Source organism: Catharus ustulatus, chromosome 1 (assembly GCF_009819885.2).
Source record: "Catharus ustulatus isolate bCatUst1 chromosome 1, bCatUst1.pri.v2, whole genome shotgun sequence".
Taxonomy (NCBI): Eukaryota; Metazoa; Chordata; class Aves; order Passeriformes; family Turdidae; genus Catharus; species Catharus ustulatus.
Genome location: NC_046221.1, coordinates 971,762 through 986,354, shown reverse-complemented (window position 1 = coordinate 986,354; position 14,593 = coordinate 971,762). Strand labels below are relative to the sequence as shown.

The window sequence follows — 14,593 nt, the reverse complement described above, 5'->3', positions numbered from 1 at the left end:
CGACCCACGGCCGGTGCACGGCGAGGCTCCCGCGGTTTCGGTCCCGCCGCCGTTGCCATGACAACGAGTGGACGCCGCTCTCAATCTCCGCCTCCCTTCCCGTCTCACCCAATCAGCGCCCTGCTTTCCCCCTCACGCTGACCAATAGGGATGAGCGACCCTCCCGCCCTCTCCTCGTGGAGGCCGCAGCGGGGCCAATGGCGTGAGGGAAATGGTTGGGGCTGAGTTTTGATTGGCTGCTGCTACCCAGCACCGCCTGTGATTGGCTGCTACTGCCCGGTGCCGCCTGTGATTGGCTGCTGCGGCTTGGCGCGGCTGAGGGGGAGGAAGATGGCGGCGCAGCGTGGCTCTGAGCGGGAGGCACTGGGGCTCCGGTGGCGCTTCCCGGGCTGCAGAGCCGTGTCCGGCCTCCTCCGGCAGCCCTGCCCCCCCGGCACCGCCAGGGCAGCGCCGCTACCCGCTCCCCCCACAGCTGTGGGGCGGGCAGAGAGGCACAGACACCCCCGGCAGGTGCAGAGAGTGAAAGCGGGGCTAGGCTGGAACTGTTTGTGTTGAAAAGGACCTTGAAGTCCATCCCCTGCCATGTCAGGGACACCTTCCACTGTCCCAGGCTGCTCCAAGCCCAATCCAACCTGGCCTTGGAGACTTCCAGGGACCATCCACAGCTTCTCTGGGCACCCTGTGCCCACGCTCACAGCTGGGAATTCCTTCCCGATATCCTATCTCTCCTTCAGCTCAAAGCCATTCCCTGTGTCCTGTCCCTCCATCCCTTGTCCCCAGTCCCTCCAGCTCTCCTGGATCCCTTCAGGCCCTGCCAGAGGCTCTGAGCTCTCCCTGGAGCTTCTCCTCTCCAGATGAACATTCCCAGCTCTCCCAACCTGGCTCCAGAGGGGCTCCAGCCCTGGAGCAGCCCTGGGGGCTGTTCTGTCCCTGCCCTCGCTGTGCTGGGACACCTGGGGACACCCCAAGGAGCTGTTTGCTGCTGTGTCCCAAGCTCCCAGAACAAGCCCGTTAGAGCAGGATGTGGTTGGGGACAGGAGGAGCCCGCAGGTGGGGCTGCAGCTCCTGGGGCCACTTCCCTTCTGCTCCAGGGAGATAAGGGCAGTGCGGGAATGGGGTCGGGAAAGGGGCACAGGGTGTCAGCCAAATATTGATCCGGGAGAGGTGGCTCAAAGCTTTCCAGAAAGCTCTGGGAGAAGGGAATGTTCATCCTCACTCATTTACATAAAAAAGGAGAAAGCTAATTCCAGGGGGGAGGAAAACTTCCAGGGTGTGAAAATGTGGCCTCAGGACAGGATCATTGCTGGATCTCCTTCCTTCTCCCATCTGATCTCCCTCTCTCTTCCCTCTTCTTTTCTTTCCCTTATTACCAGATAAGGGCAAAATACCATTTTTCATGCTGTTTAATTTAATAATCAAGCTCTGTGAGCTTTTTTTGGAACTTCTGATCCTTGTCCCTTTTTAACCACGGGCATCCTCAGACCTTGGGATCATCAGAGCAGGATGCAGCAGGATCCCTGGATGGTTTATTCCCTTTTTCAGTGTTCCTGTCCAAAGATCTCCTCACTGCTCGACACCCCTGAGACTCTCCTCTGATTGGGGACATCACACCCCAAACTTTCATTTTTGGGAATTATTTATCTCTCAGCCCTGTGCTGTGTGCTGGATAACCTTTGGAGCTTAGGATCCCTCGTGGATACACAAATAAACGAAGCTCACGTCTGTGTGCATAGCACAGGGGTTAATTAAATGTAAATCTGCATTTTCAGGGGCATTAAACTGATTTTAAAGCTTTTTTCCCTTTTCAGAGCGTTGATTTAAAGGAGTTGGGACAGACCTGGCTCCTCTCCGCGTGAAGTTCAGTCCCGTGTTTCACTCAACCATCTTTGCCAAAACCACGGGGTTTGGGGAGAAATTTAGACCTGTTTGGGACTGAGGCTGTTTAGGAACTCCCTAAACTTCCTCCCTGGAGTGTTTTTTGGGGTGTTCCCCCCGTTGCTGGCGCGCGACCATGGGTTATTGCGCGGCCCTGAACTGCCACAACGCCTCGAGCGGGATCTACAAGAACAGCTCGGTCAGTTTTTACGGATTCCCCCTACAAAACAAAGCCCTGCTGAGGCAGTGGATCCAAAACATGGGCAGGGACATGGAGACCCCCTCCAGGTACCAGTGCCTGTGCTCGGAGCATTTCGAGGAGAGCTCCTTCAAGGCGGATCCTCTGAAGATCAGCAAGAGACGGCGCCTGCTGAAGGAGGCTGTTCCCAACAAATTCATCCTGGGGCTGGATGGGACCTGGCTCGTGGGGACCCCTCAGGGCTTGACAAGCAACAAAACCCGAAAAAGGATGCGGAATTCTGAACCCCCTAGGGTAAAGGAGGGGCTGGATAGTGGGAATAAATTAAATCAAAGGGGAGATTTGCTTGTAAAGCCTTGGAAGCAGCTTGGAAAAATATCCCTTAGAGGGTTTAATTAATAGTAATATTGTTATTCCCTAATAATAAGCTTTCATTACCAGGGAGGAGCTTTTCCAGCCAGTCTGACAGATCATGGCACTGCCTGAGGGTTTATTTAAAACACTGAATTATGTTATTTTTCATTGAAGGAAAAGCCACGTTCCCTGAGGGGGCCGGGTGTGGATGCTGACCACGGATATGTTTTTTATGACTAATTTCTGACCCAGTTGTTGGAGCAAATCATTGTTCTGGCTGAGTCACATCGCTTTAAAGCCTTTTCTCTCATTCTGGATTAACAGTAGAAGATTCTTATGTAAAATCCTTCATTAATATGCTGCTTACACATAGCACAGACATGGCTGGGAGCAGCTGGGAGGTGCCCACGGGTTTAAAGTGTTGGGATAAGAGGGTTTTCAGGGATTCACAGCTCCCCTGACTGTGGAACACTTTGCTTTTTAGATCCCTGGCATGCTTCCTCAGTGGCCACGTCTGGAGGATTGGCAGAATGAATTTTATAAGCAATTGCTGAAGGAGAAATACGGATCTTTCATCTCAATGGGAAAAGGTCAGTTTTCCCTCTCCAAAGGGACACACTCTGGGTCTGGCCTGGCTCTTGTCACTCCTCAAATCCCTGCATTTTTACAGAATTCATCTTTAAGTGCTTGTGAATCTTTGTGAGTGACAAGAAGCTCCACAATTTTCCTTTAAAAGGTTGAAGGACAGTTTAGGATCTCAGGGAATGCAGCTGCCAATAAAATGAACCAGGAGTGGGAAAGGTTTGGATACAGGAGCTGCAGTGACACACAGGATCATTAATTACCCTCATTAATTACAGTGAAGTTGTGTTTTCCTCATCCCCAGACCCTGATGTATGTCTGAGTCTGGGATTCACTGAAGAGAATTGAACTATATTGATGCAGAAAAACTGAAATAACTTGAATGATGCCCAGAAAATGATGAAATCTTGTTAATTAGCTTTAAATGCAAAATTATATGTTTGCTTGAAGTCACTGACTTTTTAAATCTGAAGCTGTGAGCCCTCCCTGGCTCCTCAGCATTCAGGTAATTCCTTGGATTGATTCCTAGAAGAACCTGCTGAAACTGGGGGCATTGCACAAGGAGGAATTAGCTGGGAAAAAGACAGGACTGAACCATAAACCCAGCACCAGGCAGCTGAATTTGGGGTTAAGGCTCAAATCCAAGACCTTCCACTTTTCAACATTTAATCTTCTGGGTGTAATTTCTGGAATGTTTTAAAAAAGCTGGAGCACAAATCCTGTTCACCTGCATCCCAGACACCCTTTTAGTGCTGCTGCTCCCTCATTGGGTCTTTTCCTGGAATAACAGAGATGCTCTTTAGAGAATGGGTGATGGAGGGATTTGCTGGAAAACCATCAAGGGGAACTATGAATAACCATCATTCCCTTGTTCTTTCTGTTCCTTGTTCAGACTTGTTCCTTGTTCCCAAAACCCATATCCCAGTAGGACGGGTGGCGCAGGTCAAGAATCCGCAGGACTCGGAGGGAAGGAAAATTCCTGCCAGCCTCAGCACAGGTGTGTGGTGGTGTGGGAATTCACTGACAGCACCTTGAAATTGGTAGGATTGGAGGGATGGGGGACTCCAGGTCACCCCTGCTTTTTTTTTTTTTTTTTAAACCCCAAAACTGGTTTTGTCCAGAAGCAGTGAAGGGGGAATTGTTGTCCTTTGGAGATTTGTGTTCTGTCACCTCACATACAGGGAATGTTTGGAATCTCCTCATTCCAGGCCATGGTGGAGCCATGATCCAGGGTGCAGGAGGCACACAAGTGCATGGATCATCCTCAGGAGCATCCCAAGCATCCCACTGCCACTACTCAGACCAGGGGAAAACATCGGGGAGCCACCAAAATCCGGCAACAAATCCAGCAACAAATCCAGCCAATCCTGTGGGAACCAGGAGCAGTGGCAGTGTCCTGGCAGGGCAGGAGGTGGATCTGTTCAGGCAGTTCCTGCTGGACCACCAGGGCCAGCCCGAGGACGCGGCGGTGCCGTGGTTCATCTGCACCGAGTGCGGGGAGAGCTTTGCCCGCCACGCGCACCTGCTGCGGCACCAGCGCGGCCACAACCGGCCTGTGCCCAGGGGAAAGGCACCCTCCAGAGCCTCCTCACAGCACAGACTGGGCCAGACAGGTGCAGCCACCAGTGTCAAAAACCCCGCTCTGCCCCGAGGTGGGGTTTGAGTGGGTCAGAGTGGAACTGGGGATAAGGCAGTTTTCCCAAATTGAATCGAGTTCTGGTTCAATTTGGTGCTGGCTTAACGGGCATTGATTAGGACCTGGATCATTCCTGTCATTCTTACCATGCTCCATCCAGCTCCTCCTTGGAGCAGGAGTTGGATGGAGCAGCATTGGCTGTGCCAAAAGGGGCATTAAAAAAACGTGGTGCACCAAACAACGCATGCTGGAGAGCATCCAGAGTAGCACGGGGAAACACTGGAAGTTTTCAGGGATGAAAAATGAAGAATTGGGAATGGGATTGTAAACTGGATGAAAAATGAAGAATTGGGAATGGGATTGTAAACTGGATGAAAAATGAAGAATTGGGAATGGGATTGTAAACTGGATGAAAATGAAGAATTGGGAATGGGATTGTGAACTGATGTTTGAAGCCACCAATTCTGGGCATTATTTCCCCACTTTAGCTGCTCTCCCATTACTGTACCTGCAGAACTAACTCTGTTTTTGGGTTCTATTTTTATATTGACCTCATGTTTTCCTGTGGGGAGAGATGATACTTTGGTTTCTGAAAATTCTAGGGAAAAAAAACCAAAAAACATGGATGTATTCTAAATGTGTGTACAGTGTGTCAGTGATGTTCCTCTGGGAAGTGGAAATGCAGCAGGGAGAAGGTGAGAGGAGAGGAGGGGGGGCCTGTGGAGGCAGCACATGCAGATTTTGTGTTTTCTCTCCATGTGCCGGTGGCTTTCAGCGTTTTTGAATATTCCAGTTGAGTGCCAAGAGGGAAAATGTGTTGCCTCCAGTTGGAGGGGTGTCCTCAGTCACAGACTCCAGCTGGAATGAAGTCTCTGGGCTCAGCAGCCCCTGAGGAGCAGCAGAGAACACCCAGCTGGTGCTGTGCTGGAGTTCCAGCAGTTCTGAGCAGGACTGGGAAAATACACTTGGCCCCAAACCATCCTGCCCATCCCAGGTACAGGAATAATGTCCCAAAAACCTTTTGGCACTGGCTTCTCATTGTTTCCTTCTCATAAGTGAAGTCCTGGGGGATGGCTTTGCTTTTATTCCTCATAGGATCCCAGAGTGGATTGGTTTGGAAGGGATTTTAAGGATCATCCTATTCCCACCCCATTCCATGGCAGGGACATCTTCCACTGTCCCAGGGTGCTCCAAGCCCAGTCCAGCCTGGCCTTGGACACTTCCAGGGGCAGCCACAGCTTCTCTGGGCACCCTGTGCCAGAGCCTCACCATCCTCCCAGGGAACAATTCCAACAATATCCCATCCAATTGGAAACGGAAATTGGAAATGGAAATCATATCTGGATATTGGAGAAAACATCTTCATGAAAAGGGCTCAGCCCTGGGACCATGGGGCACGGCCTGCAGGCTTGGGGTGTCCCAGCTGGCAGACAATGCTGGAGAGGACAGGGAGTGATGAGATCCTGGAGGGAAATGACTACTCAGGCTCCCCTGGCTGCTCAGCCCCTTAACCCTTCTTGTGCCACTGCCCTCCTTTCCCTGGTGTCATCCTGCTCCCTGTCCAGCCCAGGGGAGCCCACAACATCGAGGCACTGGAGGAGCTTCTCCCAGGATAATCCCAGGAAGGTGCCACCGTAACGCTTTTCCTGGCCTGGCACAGCCCCAGCCCTGGCACGGTTCAAATTAAAGGTTCAGGATGAGCACACACGGTGGTTCCCAAACCCAGAATGTCCCTCCACGTTCTGTCCAGGACGGGGTCCTGGTGTGCATGGCCGTGTCCTCTCCCCCCACAGCTCGGTGCCACCCAAATCGGTGTTCCCTGGCCCCAAATCCAGCCCAGTGTCACCCCTGCTCGTGTCAGCATCGGTGCTGATCTGGATGCAGAGACTGGTGCTGTGGCAGAGCCCATCCCGGTTCCCATGGCGGTGCCAATGCTGCTGCCGGTGCCGGTACCGGTGGCACTGCTGGTGCCAGCGCCAGTACCCGCGGCTGTGCCGGAGCCACGCCGGTGCCAGCGGGCCGTGGCAGTGACAGTGCCGGTGGCAGAGCCGCGGCCGGTGCCGGTGCGGGTGCTGGTGGCGGTGCCGGTGGCGGTACCGGGGCCGCGCCGGTGGCGGAGCCGCTCCCGGTGCCGGTAGGCGGCAGTGCTCGGCGCTCCGCGCTGCCGCCGCTCCCCGCCCGCTGCCGCCCAGCCCGGAGGAGGCGGATGCGATTCCCCGGCTGCCCGTGGCTGCTCGGCGGGGCGGCGGGGCCCGGCCCGTGCGCAGGCACCGACAGCGGCCCCGGCCCCGCTCCCGGCCCCGGCCCCGGCCCGGCCCCGCTCCGCGCTCGCCGCCGCCGCCGCCCGGCCCCAACCGCAGCCCCAGCCCCGGCCGCGGCCGCCGGGGCCCGGCCCAGCTCCGCGGGGCCATGGCCGAGTGGGCGCCCGCCCAGGTAAGCGCGGCCCGGGGCACCGGCACCGGCACCGGGCACGGCCGCAGGCGGAGCCGCCCCGCCCGCCCCGCTCCCCGCCGCCGCCCGGCCCGGCCCGAGCCCCGGCCGGGACCCTCCGCACCCCCAGCCCGCGGGGCCCCGCCACACCGGGGACCAGAGCCGCGGGGGCCCCGGGATGGGGCTGAGCACCCCTGCCCCGGGATGTCCGTGCCTCCCCGGGATGCACCGGGCACCGCTGACCCGGGATGTCCCCGTGCCCTCGGGGTGCCCCGGGATGTCCCTAAGGACGCGACCCGCGATGGCCCCGGTGCTCCCGGGATGCCCCTCTGACCCGGGATGTCCCTGTGTCCCCAGGTACCTCTGCCCCGGGATATCCCCGTGCCCCTGGGATGCCCCAGGGTGCCCCGGGGTGCTCTGAGCAGGCTTCAGCTCAGGGATGCCCCAGGCACTTCTGTCCTGGCATGTCCCTTTATGTCCCCAAGGTGTCCCTGGACACCCCTGGCCCACACTTGCCCTGGATGCTCCCTGCCCATCCAGACCCATCCTCCTCCCGAGTGGGTTCCAGCCCGGGCAGACCCAGGAATGGCTCCCAAGGGACTGGGAGCTGGCATGACAAGTTGGGAGGAGGTCACCACAGTGACCTGCCCAGTTCTGGCAAGTGTTCCGTGGTGACAGAGATGGGCACTGACCCCACGGCCACCCAGGACTGCCACTCACTGTCCCCTCTGGCTGATGGGCATTGCACACAGGGGTCCCCTGCAGTTCTGGGGCTGCTGGTGGCCAAAATCCCTGAAAATGGGGAACAGAGGCTCCAGGGGGTGACGGTGGCCTCCTCCCCCTCGTTCCCTCCCGGTGGCCCAGGTGCAGGAGTGGAACATGGAGGCCCCTCACCTGATGCCGCTGCAGCCGCCGCTGCTGCCGGAGCGGGCACACGTGCGGGAGGCGCAGCTCCACTCCGCCGAGGCCTCGCTCTGGACCGTGGTGGCCACGGTGCAGGCCATGGAGAGGAAGATCGACCTCCTGGCCACCCGCCTGCTCAGCCTGGAGGGCCGCTCTGGCACGGCCGAGAAGAAGCTCCTGGACTGCGAGAAGACAGCCATGGAATTTGGGAACCAGCTGGAGAGCAAGTGGGCTGTGCTGGGCACGCTCATCCAGGAGTACGGGCTGCTCCAGCGGCGCCTGGAGAATGTGGAGAATCTCCTCAAGAACAGGAACTTCTGGGTGCTGCGGCTGCCTCCCGGCCCCCGCGGCGAGGTCCCCAAGGTAAAGTGTCCCAGGGGGCTGCAGGACAGTGAGGGACCCTCAGTTTCCCCGGGAAGTGGGCGCCGCTGAGCCGGGGGGTCTTGTCCCCACAGGTGCCAGTGACATTTGTTGACATCGCCGTCTACTTCTCAGCGGAGGAGTGGAAGAACCTGGAGGAGTGGCAGAAAGAGCTGTACAACAACCTGGTGAAGGAGAACTACGAGGCTTTGCTGTCCCTGGGTAAATGTCCCTGTCCCCCTCTCCTGGCAGGATGGAGTGATGCTGTGTCTCCTTAGTGGGGGCCCTGGTTCCACACTCACTGTGTCCTGGGACCACCCATTCCAGAGGGAACGCTCCATGGTTGTGTGGGGACAGGGTGACACACTGTGCCATGCCAGTGCTGCCCAGGAAGCTGGTGAAGGTCCTTGTCCCCCAGAATCCAGGGGCTGAGTGTCTGCACTACCCCCAGCATGGAGCTGTCACGGGATTTAGGCGTGTTCTCCACCAGGAGGGACAGCCTGGTGTGTCCCCAGTGTCCCCCTGAGGGCGCAGCAGGCATGGGGTGACATCATTCTGTGTCCCTGGCAGATGGGGCTCTCTCCAGAAGCGAGGCACAGCCCCGCAGCGAGCGCGGGGACGGGCCCTGTGTCCCTGAGCAGCGGGAGCTGGAGCAGAGGGAGCTGCCGCCGGACGCCTGCGCGGGTGAGGCACTGCCACAGGAGCTGTCCCCACTGTCCCCACTGTCCCCACCTTGTGTTCCCCAACCTTCCTCACCGCAGGGAGGCCTCTCCTCCTTCCCAATCCCAGTGGGCACAGTTCTCCAGCTGTGACTGGGAACTGCCATGAGTGAACCCAGAAAATCTGTGATTGTTGTGCTGGAGATTTTGGATATCCATCACTGTGAGATCCACGTGTGCCCTGCTGCCACCACGTTGTGCCAGAGCCCATGGACTGTGTCACAGTCACCCAGCCCCATCAACAGTGCGATTGTCACCTGTCCCCAATGGGCTCTGCCACAGTCATCTGTTCCCAGGGGTTGTGCCTGTCCCCAAGGGCCATCTCTGGGTCACCCATCACCAAGGGCTGTCCCACAGTCACCTGTCCCCACAGCTCCCTGGGGGTGTTGGATGTCCGTAGCTGCTGTGGGATGGGGATGGCCCCTGAGGCCAGAGTCCAGGGGTCACACACCGTGGGTCACAGTGTGGCTCCATCCCAGCCCTGGCCGAGTCTCTCCTTGTGAACAGAGTCGCTGATCTCCACCTCCGACATCCTGTCCCGGATCAAGCAGGAGGTGGCTTTTGTGGGGGGAGCAGCAGTTCCCTGAGGAGCGGGGGATGCCACCAGACCCCTGTGCAGGTGAGCGCGGGGGCTGAGGCTGCACCCATCGGAGCCGTTTCCCTCCCCCGAGCCTGCACCCACCGGAGCTGTTCCCTCCCGAGCCTGCACCCACCGGAGCCGTTCCCTCCCGAGCCTGCACCCACCGGAGCCATCCCCTCCCGAACCTGCACCCACCGGAGCCGTTCCCTCCCCGCCTCCCGGAGGCAGGGTGTGGCCCCCGCGTGGCTGAGTCCCTGTCCCTGTCCCTCCCTGCAGGCGCGGACGCCCTGATCACCGCGCACGACTTCTTGTCGTGGATCAAGCAGGAGGAAGAGCCCTGTGTCCGGGAGCCCTGGGAGATGCCCCGAGAGGGAGATGCTGCCCCGGGCCCTGGTCTGGTGAGCGACCCCCCACCATGGGGCTGGGGTGGGGGGGGGACATCCCCGCAGAACGAGCTGTGACTTTGGGGACATTCCCAGTGTCCCCGGTAGGCCTGACCCAGTCTCTCTGTCCCCTGCAGCCAGCGAGGGGCTGCTGGTGAAGACGGAGGAGCGTGCCCGCACGCCGAGCCCCCGGAGGAGGTGGGTTGCCGGGCAGCTCGGGGGAGCTGCTCTTCCCCGCCACGGGGCTTCGGGAACCCCCGAGGGGACAGGCGGCCGGTGCCCAGCGGCGGTTGGCTCTGCCGGCGCAGCACAGACTGGGCAAAGCTCCGGGCCCCCGAGCCGGGCCCGGGCGCCGATACCGGGAGCGTCCCCCGCGGCGCCGCCGGGCCCCGCCGAGGAGCGGCCGCACGGGTGCGCCGAGTGCGGGAAGAGCTTCAGCGGCAAGAAGAGCCTGCGGATCCACCAGCGCAGGCCACGCTGCAGAGCGGCCCTACCCGTGCGCCGAGTGGCGGCAAGAGCTTCAATTGCCACTCGGGGCTGGTGCCGGCACCAGATGATCCATCGCGGCGAGCGGCCCCTACAAGTGCTCCCTGAGTGCGGCAAGTGCTACAGCCGCAAGGAACACCTGCAGAACCACCAGCGGCTGCCACACCGGCGAGCGCCCCTTCGCCTGCGCCCAGTGCGGAAAGAGCTTCATCCGCAAGCAGAAACCTGCTCAAGCACCAGCGCATCCACACCGGGGAGCGCCCGTACCAGTTGCCCCGCCTGCGGCCGCAGCTTCCGCTACAAGGAATCGCTCAAGGAATCACCAGCGGGTGCACAGCGCCGAGGCGGGGCCGCCGCCGCCTGCCCCCGCCCGGGATCCTGCCCCCCGGGGACTAGGGGCCACCCCCGCCGCGGACTGGCCACCCCCCGGGACGGGGACAGCCCCCGGCCACGCAGCTTCCACCAAACCGAGGTGCCCCGGCCTGGGCGGGGGGCAGGCGGGGCGCTCCGGGGGGAGGACGAGCCCCCCGGTCCCCCGCACGGACGGACACTGCACCCCCCAGCGCTCCCCCCACGGACAATGTCGCCGCACGGGGTGGGGGGCAGCCCCCCCGCCGTGTCCCCCCGCGCAACCCCCCGCCTGCCGCTCTGTCCCCTCGCCCCCGCTGCTTATTTTTTTACTGCCTCCCCTCCCCGCGCCGTCCCCGCTGTACAGTGCTTGGGTGTAGTTTTGTCTGGACGAGAGCGAAACGGAATAAAGTCGTGCTGGGCTGCAGAGCCTTCAGCACCCCCGCCGCGGGATCCCCACGTGCTCTGTGGGCCGCATTCCCGTCCGTCCCGGGGTTCCCGCAGCGTGTGGAGCAGCGGCAGCAGGATGGGAGAAGTGGGAATGTCGTGGTGGGACACGGGGTGGTGGGAATGGCAGCGTTGTGGGTCCGAGGGTGTGGGGCTGTGTGCAGACCCCCACTCCCGTCACCAACCCTTCTTGTCCCAGGTCCCTCCTACCCCTCTGATTTAGGGATAGGAGTTATTTCTCACAATTATTTTTCCCCCACGGCCGTGTGAATCCAGGGCCCTTCCTCAGCCACCATGAGGTCCCCAAGCTGGGTGTCACCATCCTTCTGGGAAACCACGACCAGAGCTGGGTGACCCTGAAAATGTCACAGCTCCTGCTGCCCCACTGTCCCCTCCCTGGGGGCTGCACTCTCCTGTCCCACCCTGCCTGTGGGGGACAGAGCTGCCACCAAGCAGGATGTGGCAGTTAAGGGGCCCTGGATGCTGGGGGCTGGAAGAGGGGACAGCACAGGGGACACAGCACAGGGTTCAGCAGTGCTGTCACCCTGATGTGGGCTGGAGATGGAGGGGGGAGACAGGGGGTGCAGTGCTGGAGTGCCCTGGGGACACTGCCCATGGCTGGGGACCTTGGGCATTCCCTGGGGACCCTGCACTGTCCAGGGACCCTGCACACTGCTGGGGACCCCAAGCACTGCTGAGGACACTGCACCTTGCCTGGGGACCCCAAATGCTGCTGGAGACCTTCCTGGGAATCCTGCACATACTCTGGGAACACTGCACAATGCTTGGGGACACTCCCTGGGGACACTTGGACACTCCCTGGGGACACTTGGACGCTCCATGGGGACCCTGCACACTGCTGTATGAAGTCAGGGCCCTCCACACTCGCTGGGGACACTGGACACTGCCAGGGACACTCCCTCGGGACATTACACACTCCTGGAACCTGTCAGGCTGCCTCGGCCCTGCACATTCCTGGGGAGCCTCTGAACTCGCTGGGGACACTGCAAACTGCCTGGGGACCCCAAATAGACCTGGGCAGGGGATCCTCCACATTTCCCCCAAAATGTGCATGCCCTCACCCTCTCCAGATGCACAGAGCTGCTGGTTCCAAGCCTGCACAGCTCCTGTGGCCCAGCCCTCCCAGGGCTGCCCCAAAGGAATGGGGTGAAGCTCGTTTGCCCCATGGCCTTGTCCCCATTCAGGGCTGCAGTGCCATGGCTCAAACGACCCCACGGGCCCAGCTCCCACCCCCGCACAGAGATCACACACAAAACCATAATTTCTGGGTTTTTTTGGAGGCTTTTTTTTTTTAACAGAAGTTTTATGGTTATATGCAAATTAGGTCATTAAATGATTTGCATAAAATGTTCGCACGTCAGCGACTAAGTGTTCCTAACTCCCACCCCCCGACAGGTAGTAAATCCTACTGGACTAGCGCCGGCACGCCGCGCTGTCACACGTGTCCCCCGCGGGCACGGCGCTGTCACCTCGGGGCGCTCCCGCGCCTCGCTGGCCCGGGGACACGCGGGCACCTGCCCGGAGCGCTCCGAGCCCGCGGCAGGCTTGGGGCAGCGCCGGCCGCCCGTGCTCTGTCCCTCCCCGCGGGGATCCATCCGGGTGCCGCCCGCGTCACCGCACACCGTCCCGCCGGGGCGGCCGCGGGCACTCCGTGTCCGTGGCGGAGCGGCTCCCGCCCGTCCCTAGCTGTTGGTGAGGAAGAGGCGTCTGTGTCGGGAAGCGGAGCCGCGCGGCCGCCCGCGGCGCCGGCCCCGGCCGCGGTTACCGAAGGGGCTCCGGCTGGGCACGGCGGTGTCTGCCCAGCCGGCGCTCCCGGCCGGTGGCTCGGGGAAGCTGGGCTCGGCTTTGGGCTGCTCCAGGAGCGGGCTGGGGTCGCGGCGGGGCTCGGGGGGCGGCGGGGCCGGGCTCTGGCGGGCGCCGGCGCGCTCCTGGCGCAGGTAGCGCAGCTCGTCGCGGATGTCCGTGAGGACGCCGAGCAGGCGGAACTGCAGCTCCCGGTCGCGAGCCCGCTCCTCGCGCTGGGTGGCCCGTTCCTCCTGCCACATGGCCAGCTCCTGGTGGTACAGCTGGTCCCACTGCTCCTCCAGGTCGAGCAGGTGATGGATGCTAGTCCTCCAGCTCTCGCGGCGGTCCTCGCGCAGGCGGGAGCAGCCCAGCCCGCGGCCGGGGCCGGCGGCGGCCGGGGCGTCTCCCGGCGGGGAGGCGGAGGAGGGCAGCGATTCCTCGGTCAGGGCGCCGTGCAGCGGGGAGCGCGCCGGGGGCTCCTCCTCCGCCGGAGCCTTCTCCCAGGTGGGCCCCATCAGTACCCTGGGCAAGGCGCCCACCTCCGGGCCCGGGCCCCCCGCCTGCTCCTCGGGATGCGCCGAGTCGAGCCCGCGGCCCAGGGCGGGCAGGTCGGACACCCCCTCGTGCCCCCAGTCCGAATGAGCGTCCGCGGGGTTCAGGGAGTCCTCGGGCAGGGAAGTGACGGAGCCCTGGGAGCTGCACCGGCGGATCAGCATGGCCTGGCGGGACAGCTTCATGTCCTCCTCCGCTGACATGGGGGCCTCGGGCCCTGGCTGCATCCCCGCGGCCCCACCGTGGCCCCTCTCCACCTCCCGGCCTTCCCGTTCCTCCTCCTCCGACATGGAGGCGTAGGAGACCAGGGACTCGTTTCGCAGGGATGGGGAGATGGCCGACGCGTCTGGAGTGCGCAGCTCCGGTCCTGACTCGGCTGGGAGAGAGAGAGAGAAACCTCTGGTGAGCCACAGCACTGCCCTGGCCCCAGGCCCTCCCTGCCCCGTGGATCCCAGTGAATGTCTATCCTGACCCAGTGGATCTCCATCCTGAGTCAGAGGATCTCCATCCTGATGATGGATCTCCCTCCTCAGTCAGAGGATCTCCATCCTGATCCAGCGGATCTCCATCCTGAGTCAGTGGATCTCCATCCTGACCCAGTGGATCTCCATCCAAACCCCACTCCCAGCAGATCTCCATCCTGACCCAGCAGATCTTCATCCTGACCCAGTGGATCTCCATCTAGATCCCACACTTCCCAGCAGATCCCCATCCTGACTCCATTCCCAGCAGATCTCCATCCTAACCCAGCGGATCTCCATCCTGACCCAGTGGATCTCCATCCTGACCCAGTGGATCTCCATCCAAACCCCACTCCCAGCAGATCTCCATCCTGACCCAGCAGATCTCTACCCTGACCTAGCAGATCTCCACCCAAACCCCACTCCCAGCAGATCTCCATCCTGACCCAGCAGGTCTCCATCCAGACCCAGT

At 60.9% G+C, this 14,593-nt stretch overlaps 1 protein-coding gene across 1 annotated transcript; it reads left to right on the top strand.

The window, feature by feature from the left end:
- The first annotated feature begins 6,565 nt into the window (after window positions 1–6,565).
- LOC116994098 (zinc finger protein 282-like) lies at window positions 6,566–10,903 on the top strand. Its single transcript, XM_042779654.1, is given in 21 exon segments — window positions 6,566–6,776; window positions 6,839–6,918; window positions 6,921–7,079; window positions 7,941–8,342; window positions 8,435–8,561; window positions 8,910–9,023; window positions 9,566–9,624; window positions 9,626–9,677; window positions 9,915–10,083; window positions 10,118–10,188; window positions 10,191–10,219; window positions 10,222–10,377; window positions 10,380–10,490; window positions 10,492–10,530; window positions 10,532–10,564; window positions 10,566–10,667; window positions 10,669–10,728; window positions 10,730–10,777; window positions 10,779–10,826; window positions 10,828–10,868; window positions 10,870–10,903. Coding segments are annotated over 21 exon segments (2,145 nt in total).
- Window positions 10,904–14,593: the final 3,690 nt, after the last annotated feature.